Source organism: Panicum virgatum, chromosome 1K (assembly GCF_016808335.1).
Source record: "Panicum virgatum strain AP13 chromosome 1K, P.virgatum_v5, whole genome shotgun sequence".
Taxonomy (NCBI): Eukaryota; Viridiplantae; Streptophyta; class Magnoliopsida; order Poales; family Poaceae; genus Panicum; species Panicum virgatum.
Window position 1 is genome coordinate 7,130,310 of NC_053136.1, and position 10,611 is coordinate 7,140,920.

Here is a 10,611-nt window from a genome sequence, read left to right on the forward strand (position 1 = left end):
ACTATAATTGCAAGAATTTAAATCTTGGAATGGGTTGCAATTCCCATATTTTTTTTGAGCAAATTCCCATGTTTTTTTTTTGAGCAAATTCCCATGGGTTGCAATTCCCATGTACTAAACGGGCCCTACGGGAATTCCCATATCACGATTTGGGCTTTCGGTCGGGCCGCGCGCGCATCTCTACTGGCCCAACAGTCCCAATTGAGTCGAGAAAAGTAGCAAGGCCCAGCCCAGCCCATACCCAGCTAGCTGAAGGCCTACCTCTACCTGGGTGTCTCTCGTCTCCCCCTCCGCACCCCAAACGCTAAAACCCTCCCGGCGGCGGCGGCGGCGGCGGCGGCGGCTCCCAGCGGAAGCTCCCGGCGCTCTCCTCCGCGAAGGAAAAGGGGGAGTGCAGACAGCATCTGGCTCCGATGGACAGCGGAAGCGACTCCGAGAGCGCCCCCGAGGAGCTCACCGCCGTCCAGGTACGTCTACCTCCTCTCCGCTCGAGGGCCCAACCCCCACGCGCGAGTAGGTTACGATTCAGCACTCTTCGTCCGCGTGTACAGCTCAAGAAGACGGTATATAGACGCGCACATGAGCTCCTTGGTGGATTTTACTCTTTGGGCCGTCGATTTGGTTGGTCAAGCACGTATTCTAGATGGGTTAGGGACTTAGGGTTGTTGACTGCTTAACTTTGCTGTTCATCTTGTTTCTTCTTCACGCTTCAAGCTTCATATTGGAATATGCATGAAGATTGATGTGTCCTTGTTCTTGTCTTTTAGGGTGTTGAGAAGCACGAAGAGATCAGTAAAGTTGAGAAGGACAGTGTCATCAGGTGTGTTGCTTATGCTGCAACTGGCTGAACGAGCACTCTGCTCCCTAATGTGCTACTTTAATCGGTTATTGTTTCTGTAGACTGTAAATGAGTGATGAGCACTTTCTACTTCATACTTGCAATGGAGACTAGTTAAGTAGTTATTCTCGTGTCCGTGATGCTAGATAGTAATTTATGCCATGTCTTAACGACGCTTGTGTGTTATATTGGCTTCATTAGATGCAGGTGCCTCATAAATTTTGTTAGGACAATAAGAAAATGATTTCAAAATGCTCGATTAATCTCGACAAATTGGTCTCCTAGTAGATATGTTTGTGATGTTTATGCCTAAATGTAGAGCTTTTTTATGTTCAGTTTCTTGATTTTAGATGCTTGCATAGTTCTGTGTATAACTCATGGTGTGTTCTGTGGCCATCAAACGATATAATATTCATGGACTTGTGGTCAGGCTTCTTCGTTCAATGAATCTGCATACCACCAAGGGCTATTTGAAAAAAGAAGTCTGAATCCGTGTCTTCTCTGCCGTTTGATTTCCTTCACCGCTAGCACTAGTCCCGCCAGCTACTAGAGTATAGCTACTTTCGCTACCGTGAATCTTCTTGTTATTATCCAGACCCATCAAGTCATTCAAAAGCAAAGAAAGAAAGATGAATAAGCAAAGCGAAGGCCAAGCCTGATCTCCCTTTCCCTTGATATGGTGGACTCCTAAAATAGGCTTTCTTTGTTCGTACGATTTTTCATAATACTATAATAAGCCACTCCTGAAAATATGCTGGCGGTTACTCAAACCAAATATGGAACTTGCTCTTTAGCATAGGTAGACTTCACATTGTTTGTCCCTTGAGCTCATTAGGGTGCTAAAAATTTTTCTTCTGATTTTATTTATCTTTGAGATAATAATGCTATGTTTTGTCCTTGCAGAGTAACACGGGAGGGAAAGGAGCGGAGAAAACGCTGGGCCCAACGGAGAACATCATCTAAACCAGATAAGCAGGCGCCACAGGAAATAGAAGATCAAGATGCCCACCAGGGCGAGGAGAATGAGGAGACACATACTGTGCCTGGCATGCTCCCCAGTAGTGTAATTGAAATGCTAGCAGCACGTGAAAAGTATGTGCACATCTCTTGCACTATCAGCTATTCAAATTTTTTTTATGGCTAAGTGAACTTCATTGGTTACTTTGTCTTCATTTTCCCCCAGGCAAACCTTCTCCTCCGACTCTGAGGAAGAAAATGTTCAGAAGGTTCAGAAAAAGAAGAGAATGAAAACTTCTGGGTATGTTTAATGTATGATCTAATATGAACTTTCTGAAATGATACTTATGCCTGTGTTCGGTAATGTTTTTCAGGCCTGAAACTATTCTACTGAAGGATGTCCGGTCAACTCAACACGTGAAAAATGCCCTTGAATTCTTAGAGCAAAGGAAAAACCAGGTGCCAAGATCGAATGCAGTTTTGAAAAATGCCAATAAGGCTTTGCGTCTCCTTTCTTCAAAAGGAAATTTTCTGAGTTAAGAGTGGTAGAATAGCAGCACATTATCTGAATCTGTCTGTAGACGTTTCAACAGCTGATATGGCCAAGAGACTAATGATCAGTGTGTCTGAAAGGAATCGATCTGGCATGTGAGATGTGACGCAGAATATCCGTAACGCTCATGTTCCTAGTAACAAATCCAAGGTCTGTATGGTTCATTGTATGAGTTTTAGTTATCTATTTTTATGGATTTTGTGTTTGAAATTTATAAAAGAAAATCGTGAAACATTTTAAAATGTTGATACCCATGTAACACTTATCAGAGATTGCAATATTGTATTTTTTTTTTGTTACTGTCATTCCCCAGTAAAGGAGCACCCTGCCTGAACTGAATCTCATGATCTCATCAGTACTCAGCTGATACAAAACCTCTACATCTTTGTCATTCTTGTGGATATTTGACTGACGTTTGGTGCTCTCATTGGGCACTGGCAATGGCAAAACCGTTTGCTGGGTCTGAATGCTGATTCCGGCCCTAATCTTCAACTTGCTTCCTTATCCTATATGATCTGGTCGAATGTACTGATCCATGCCCAAGCGATCGCTTCAAGATCGTGTCATGTAAATTGCCGCTCTTATTTCATTTCAACCATTCCAGTTAATTCTTTCGGTTTGTAATGTAAGATGTTTTTAGTTTTTAATTATGTCAACTATTTTTTAACTTTGGCTAAATTTATATAAAATATATCAAGACCAAGTTAGGGGAGTTTTTTTGTTAAAAAACAAAAGTACCTTACCGATTTTAGAACAGAGGGATTGGTTGCAACATCAAAGCCATCGACAGGCCGGATGTCGAACTACTAATTAGTGCCTCGAAATGTTGTACAACACTGATACACATTTCAATTTGGAAAATACGCTCAGCTTAATTGTTTTACCCAGTATTCAGACATTGCTGGACAACACTGATACACATTGTTGGTTACTCTATGGACAGAGTGGGACACGAGGTACCGGGACAACCACAAGGTCAGACCGCAGCTGAGCCGTGACCCCGAAGCTCTCGCGCACGTCGAGCTCCCCGGCCGCCATCCCTCCCGGCAACTCCCAGTCGAAGTGGAACAGCAGCGCCGCCAGGGCCAGCTCGATGTGCGCCAGCCCGAACGCGATGCCCGGGCACATCCGCCGCCCGCCGCCGAACGGTATGAACTCGAAGTCCGTCCCTCTGAAGTCTCTCGCATCACCCTCGAACCTGTCCGGCACGAACTCGTCGGGCGCGTCCCAGTGCGCCGGGTCCCGGCCGATCGCCCACGCGTTCACGATCACCATGGCTCCTTCCGGCACGTCGAACCCAAGCACCTGGCACGGGCTCCCGCATCGGCGCGGCAGCAGCAATGGCGCCGGCGGGTGCAGCCGGAGCGTCTCCTTGATGACGAGCGGGAGGTAGTGGAGGTTGGCCAGCTTGTCCTCGGTCACCTTGTTGCCGTGGCCGGCGAGCGCTCGCCGGACCTCGTCCTGGGCCTTCCGCATCACCATTGGGTTCCTCATGAGCTCCGCCATCGCCCACTGCAGTGCCGTCGCCGACGACTCGCTGCCGGCGCCGAACATGTCCTGCGAACGAAATTGAGAAACGTAGTATCTAGTTATCTACCTGATTAATTTCAGATTTTGCAACAAAGAGATTTGGAAGTTGAGGAGAGGAAGCTTACAAGCATGACGGTCTTGATGTTGTCGGTGGTCAGCGGGTACTGGGAGTCGACATCCTTTTGGAGTCTCAGCAGCACGTCGAGCAAGTCCTCGTCGTCGTCGCCGTCCTTGCCGGCGCTGGACGCCCTGCTCTCCCGGTGCTCGGCGATGATGTCGTCGATGAACTGCTGCATGCCGCGGCGGTGGCGCTCGATCTGGGCGGGGGCGCGGCTGACGAGCCGCGCGAGGCGCGAGGACGGGAAGAGGTCCGGCAGGGTCATCCCGGGCACGATCTTGAGCCCCTCCTGCAGCATCCGCAGGTACGCGTCGCGGCGCTCGAAGCGGCTGCCGATGATAGCGCGCACCGTGGAGTCGGCGACGTACGCCGCCAGCCGCTCGCTGAGGTTCACCGTGGAGCCCGCGGCCGCGGCCGCAGCGACGGCGCGGAGCAGGCGGCCGGCCTCGTCCTCGCGGACGGGGCGGAAGGACTGGACGCGGCGGGCGCTGAGGAGCTCCAGCGCGCAGATGCCGCGGAGGCGGCGCCACCCCTCGCCGTGGGGCGCGAAGATGACGCCCCGGGCGCCCCGGTACGCGAGCTCCTGCATCGGGCTCAGCGGCCGCGACGCGAACGCGGCGTCGTGGGTCCGCATCACCTCGCGGGCCGCGTCCCGGGAAGAGGCCACCACGACGGGGAGCTCGCCGAGGCGGAGCATCACGAGAGGGCCATGGCGGCGCGCCAGGGCGCGCAGGGCGCGGTGCGGGAGCGCGCCGGCGAGGTGGTGCAGGTGGCCGATGACCGGCAGCGCCCACGGGCCCGGCGGGAGCCGCCGGGTGTCGGCGGAGCCACGTGGCGCCGCCGGGCGCCTTGTGGCGGCGAAGAAGAGGAGGAGAGGGATGCCGAGGAGGAGCGCGAGCAGCAGGTGGGCGGCCATGGCGGGCTCGATCGGTGCTGCTCCGCTGCTCGCCGATCGGATGGTTGGAACGCGAGAAGAAGAATTCGTGGTTGCCTGACTTTGAAGTGTCCGTGATCGTGATCGCACTCGCACCGTGTGGCTTGCGACTTTAATTTGCGAGCACTTGGGGATTTCCCTAGGCCTAGCTCGTTCCAAGATTTCGGTGGTCAAGTCCAGCAAGAGTTTGGTAACGCGTCGTTGTCTTTGGGTTTTAGCAGCTTTTCATTCAAATGATTTGTGTTTGTAGGTCGTGTTAGACTTCCATCAGCCTCGGAGGCCATCGCAGACGGTTGACTTGGCCACTGGCGGCGGCTTAACGGAGTTGACTTTCCTTGAAGCTCAGCCGTCGCCCCACCGGTTGTTCTCCAGCAGTAGCGTATATCCATATGACCAAGTAGCACCATGGACATGCCACGAAGGTAAAGTTTGAGTTGTTTTGGTCCAGCGTGAAGCATTCCCAAGCCTGGTGTCCAGCCAAATAAAAAAGTCATATCAAACTTTTCTCTTCCCTCTCCCACCAATCCCAGCGAGCCAAGTACATGTAGCTTGTTTATTTTACTTGTAGCACCCGGTGCAAAACTGGGCACCACTGTTAGGAGGGTGCTCCACAGCACCCCTGTTTCCAGCGTGGAGAATCTTACTCTCTTTTCTTGGAGCACCCTCAAAAAAACAATGCTGGAGCTTCACCAAAGTTCCCCATTCCAGCATTCCTTCCACAGTGGTGGGTGCGACACCCGTGCCACAAAAGAAAAAATACCGTTGTCCATTGACTCCATGCATGCAAACTGTATAAAAAATAAACAATTCACTATGTTCCTCACCTGCCCTCTCACGGTGAGTTGCGCTGGCACCCTAGAAAACCATATTTAATTCCCATGCCTCGAACCCAAAATGAGCTTCGGTTCTTCTCTCTCATTCAGGGTGCGCACTCTCTAGTAGTTGCTTCGGTTCCTGCTAGCGCCACATGGGACGAGGGTGCGGCCACTAGAGAAGGCCTTAGACCTCTTCACCAGTCCAGCGCCGCCCTCATCGCCAGTGACCGTGCAGCACTGGGACTCGGGGCCGGGTTCTTTGGATTGCAGTCTAGCTACAGTATGTTTGACATGGCTAGGCTAGGCAGTCATTCCATGGTTAGTGTTAGTCTTTCTGATTTCTTAATCACTTGACTCACTTGTAATATACTTAATTTTCTTATACCATAATAGTCCGCAAGACTAACCTCCTCCTTATGTTCCAAATTACAATTCGGAATCACTCTTTTAGATATATAATTTTTACTTTGTATTTAGACATAATGTATATCTAGATGCATAGCAAAATATATGTATATATAAAAGCAAAATGAATTGTAGTTTGGGACGGAGGCAGTAGTTCTCAACAAAAAATGCTCTCTAAGTCTACTCCACAAGAATCGTAGGAAAGTGTTAAAAAGAAAGTGTTTTCGTCTTGGATCACAGAAGTTATGCGACGTTCTAGATCATCCAGTGTAAACTGGTGTTCTGAGTTGTGACAAGAGACGCACGGGCCATGGATGCACGAGAAGTGCGTGCCATCGAGCTGAGGCGTAAGGGCACGTACAACGCGTAGTCTCAGTCCGTCTCTATCTTCATGTTTTTGCAAAAAACACCTCGTTTTGGCTTGGAGACGGTCACCTCGTCGCCTCGTGAGACGACGGCGAGGGCCCGTGCTCCGAGGCCCAAGCGTCGCGAGGAGTTGCGTTGTATGACTCGTCTTCTCATCTCGACAGCGTGTGCGCGCATGCACAGGTTCAGATTGATGTGGAGCATTAAAGTGCTGGTCATTGACACTTCGTCCTTGGATTGTATGACCTGAGTTTTTAGTTGTCTATATGTCAGATTGCAGTCTTTTGGAGACGGAGTGCCGTCTGTGGGCTGTACATGCCCTAACCGTGCGTGCGAACAAACGACCGGACCAACCACTGAAGGTCACAACTTACAACGGCCTGGTTACGAGGCCAAGCACAGGCGATCGAGTGCCCTGGAACTGGACTGGAACTGGAAGGCCGCAGCTGCTCCGAGTGAGAGTGAGCCGGGCGGCGCTGAGGGAGGTTCAGTTCAGAGTTTGGAAAGTCTCTCAGCGTTCTAGATTATCCAATCCACTGGTGTTCTGAGGAGAGATTCAAGGGCCATGGATGCTGCGTGCAAATTGCGTGATCCGGGCATCACACAAGAGCACACGGCTTGGTTCTTCAAGAACTGATCCATTGCCGCTCCAACCTCCCGAGGAGCGCTGCGATCCAAGCGTGCCGCCATGGCCGCCGAGCTCCTGCTGCTGCTCCTCGCCGCCCCCTCTTCTTCTTCCTCGTGGCCACCAAGCGCCGGACGCAGCCACGTGGGGGCGCCGCGCGGCTCCGGCTCCCGCCGGGTCCGCGGGCGCTGCCCGTCATCGGCCACCTCCACCTCCTGGCCCGGGGCCTCCCGCACCGCGTGATGCGCGACCTGGCGCGGCGCCACGGCCCGCTCATGCTGCTCCGCTTCGGCGAGGTCCCCGTCGTGGTGGCGTCCTCCCCGGCGGCGGCGCGCGAGGTCATGCGGACCCACGACGCGGCGTTCGCGTCGCGGCCCATGGGCCCCATGTCGCGCCTCTGGTTCCAGGGCGCCGACGGCATCCTCTTCGCGCCCTACGGCGACGACTGGCGCCAGCTCCGGCGCGTGTGCACCCAGGAGCTCCTCAGCGCCCGCCGCGTCCAGGCCTTCCGCCCCGTGCGCGAGGACGAGCTCCGCCGCCTCCTCCGCGCCGTCGCCTCCGCCTCGGCGGCGGGGGCGCCGGTGAACCTCACCGAGCTGATCGCGACCTACATCGCCGACTCCACGGTGCGCGCCATCATCGGCAGCCGCCGGCTCGACGACCGCGACGCCTACCTGCGGATGCTCAGGGGCCTCTTCGGCATCATGCCCGGGATGAGCCTGCCGGACCTCTTCCCGTCCTCGCGCCTCGCCATGCTCGTCAGCCGCGCCCCCGCCCGGATCCGGGCCTACCGCCGCAGCATGCGCCGGATCATGGACGGCATCATCCAGGAGCACCGCGAGAGGGCCGCCGCCGCCGCCGAGGAAGACGAGGAGGTGGACTTCGTCGACGTGCTCCTCAGGCTCCAGAAGGAAGTGGACTCCCAGTTCCCGCTCACCACCGAGAACATCAAAACCGTCATGCTGGTAGTAACGCAACCGAAACCTCGACGCCGGCCGCCGTCGATCGCCATACCCACCCACCTCCCTGCTTCTTCGTCTTCCACAGGACATATTTGGCGCGAGCACGGAGACGTCGGCGACGACGCTGGACTGGGCGATGGCCGAGCTCCTCCGGAACCCGGGAGCCATGGAGAAGGCCCAGCGCGAGGTCCGGGAAGCGCTCGCCGGCGCCGCCGGCCACGACGCGGTGACGGAGGACGGCCTCGCCAGCCTGCACTACCTGCGGCTCGTCGTCAAGGAGACGCTCCGGCTGCACCCGCCGGCGACGATGCTGGTGCCGCGGCAGTGCCGGAGCCCGTGCCGGGTGCTCGGGCTCGACGTGCCGGCGGGCATGACGGTGCTCGTGAACGCGTGGGCGGTCGGCCGGGACCCGGCGCACTGGGACGAGCCCGAGCGGTTCGCGCCGGAGAGATTCGAGCGGAGCGCCAGGGACTTCAGGGGGGCGGACTTCGAGTTCATACCCTTCGGCGCCGGCCGGCGGATCTGCCCCGGCATGGCCTTCGGGCTCGCTCACATCGAGCTGGCGCTCGCGGCGCTGCTGTTCCACTTCGACTGGGCCTTGCCGGGCGGGCTGCCGGCCGAGGAGCTCGACATGACCGAGGCGTTTGGGATCGCGACGCCGCGGCGTTACGACCTCCTGGTTGTCGCGTCACCTCGTTCGTCGCTATAGATACTAGACGTACTCCAACTGGGAGAAAAGGGTCAGATTTAAGTTCTGATTCTGATGAAAATTTCAACGTGATTAGGGTTAGATTATACTCCCTCCTTCCCCGTTTATAAGGCATACACGTATATCAAGATTCAAATCTTCTCATCTTTGACCAATAATTTGACTATTAAATTTTTATTTTTATAATGCAAATTTCATATGATTGGATTCATAATCAAACATAGTTTACAATGATTATAAGTTTATAATCAAAAGTGATATAATATATGATAAATAAATAGTCAAAGTGTTGTTTAGAAGACCGTGTCATGTTCCACCATGCCTTATAAACGGGGAAGGAGGGAGTAGTCATAGTGCCACCACTCTCAAATACTCTGACATTGATACTAATGGTGAAAGTTAAATAGTTTGACTTATGACCATCTTTAGCTATGAACATGACATTGACATCCAAATAATCTGAAGTAAAGGTTAAATAATTTGGATAACCGAAGTAAGGTTAAATAATTAGGATAACTTCAAAATGTGACACTAATGCTAAAGATGGTATTGAAAGAGTATGTTTGGATGGTTTTTAAATTTGAAGTTTTGAGCATGTCTCATTTCGGCAAACACATAGAAGTTGGAGTATTAAAATGATGTAGTAAAGCCAAAGGAAAATTTGGATAAAAATAATTTATTTTGGTAGCTTAAGATGGATTGAAGAACTAGATCTTAGATGGGAATAAGGACAGGTCCAAAATTTAATTATGGGCTGAGTGGCCATTTTGAGGAGCTGTTACTTTAAGATTTTGCTTAAACACTTGGAAAAATCAATATGACATTTGTGCTTGAGTTGAAAATGACAAGTATTGTTGTTTTCAACCTTTCCGAAAAATTCTTCCAAGTCCTGGATACAGTGTGAAGTGTCCAGGCTTGAATCAAATTTCACAAAGTTTTTCTATGACAACTTTGGAAAGAGCCAATCTAAGAATCGAATTGCACTATTTTGTGAGCAAAATAGACTAGATGTTGTTTGCCAAACCTCATGTTTGAAAAACATTTAAATCAGAGCTCAAATTTAAACGTGGTTTTCCTGCTGTTGCATGCTGTCCGACTTCTCTGAACGCTAACTATGAAGCACATTGCAATCAATGTTGCTCTCCAACGTTCAGATAGCTTTGAAATCTTTGAGCCATCGAACTTAGATCTTAGACTGACTCCAACAACGATATGCAAACGCATATATGCCTCCGCCGCGGCACTGTGCATCGCCGAATGGAGCTCCAATAGAACAGACAAAGGAGAAGGCATTTTGCATTGTGAGGAGAGAGGAGAGGTAAAAATGAATCGCCTCTCTCCTGCTATGCATTTGACGAGGAGGAAGCTGCGCGCCTGGCGAGCAGCGGTGCCGGGGATGAGCTCCCATCTCTGGCCAGGTTCGCCGGAGCTCTGCCCTCTCCCCGCGGCGGTCGGCGAGCTCGGGCGCGGCGGTCGGCGAGCTCGGGCGCGGCGGTGGGCGAGCGGTGCGGCCATGGGCGAGCTCGGGCGAGCTGGCGCGGGCGCGGCGGTGGGCGAGCGGTGCGGCCATGGGCGAGCTCGGGCGAGCTGGCGTGGACGCGGCGGTGGGCAAGCGGCGCGGGCGCGGGCCGACGAGCGCTGGCCGCGGCGGCGGGCGAGCTCGGGGGCAGCCGCGGGCGCGGGCACGACGGTGGGCGAGCTCGGGCAGAAGCAACACGCAGAAGCAGCAGCGGGCAGGTGTTGGCGGTGGCGTCCTGGAGGAGGACCGGCGGCCCCCTGCTCACCTCCGGCCGCTCCTC

General features: G+C 53.3%; 2 protein-coding genes and 1 pseudogene across 2 annotated transcripts; 2 read left to right on the forward strand and 1 right to left on the reverse strand.

The window, feature by feature from the left end:
- Nucleotides 1-280: 280 nt before the first annotated feature.
- Nucleotides 281-2,687, forward strand: LOC120677818. The gene is made up of 5 exons (XM_039959051.1): nucleotides 281-467; nucleotides 768-820; nucleotides 1,742-1,930; nucleotides 2,022-2,096; nucleotides 2,170-2,687. The coding sequence occupies exons 1-5, from the start codon at nucleotides 414-416 to the stop codon at nucleotides 2,333-2,335; spliced, it is 537 nt and encodes a 178-aa protein (XP_039814985.1). The 5' UTR covers nucleotides 281-413; the 3' UTR covers nucleotides 2,336-2,687.
- A 423-nt stretch (nucleotides 2,688-3,110) lies between these two features.
- LOC120677596 (desmethyl-deoxy-podophyllotoxin synthase-like) lies at nucleotides 3,111-5,143 on the reverse strand. The gene is made up of 2 exons (XM_039958780.1): nucleotides 4,004-5,143; nucleotides 3,111-3,905 (listed from the first exon to the last, which is right to left on the reverse strand). Exons 1-2 carry the CDS (start codon nucleotides 4,910-4,912, stop codon nucleotides 3,282-3,284), a joined length of 1,533 nt encoding a protein of 510 aa, XP_039814714.1. The 5' UTR covers nucleotides 4,913-5,143; the 3' UTR covers nucleotides 3,111-3,281.
- Nucleotides 5,144-7,134: 1,991 nt separating this feature from the next.
- Nucleotides 7,135-8,894, forward strand: LOC120677908 (annotated as a pseudogene).
- Nucleotides 8,895-10,611: the final 1,717 nt, after the last annotated feature.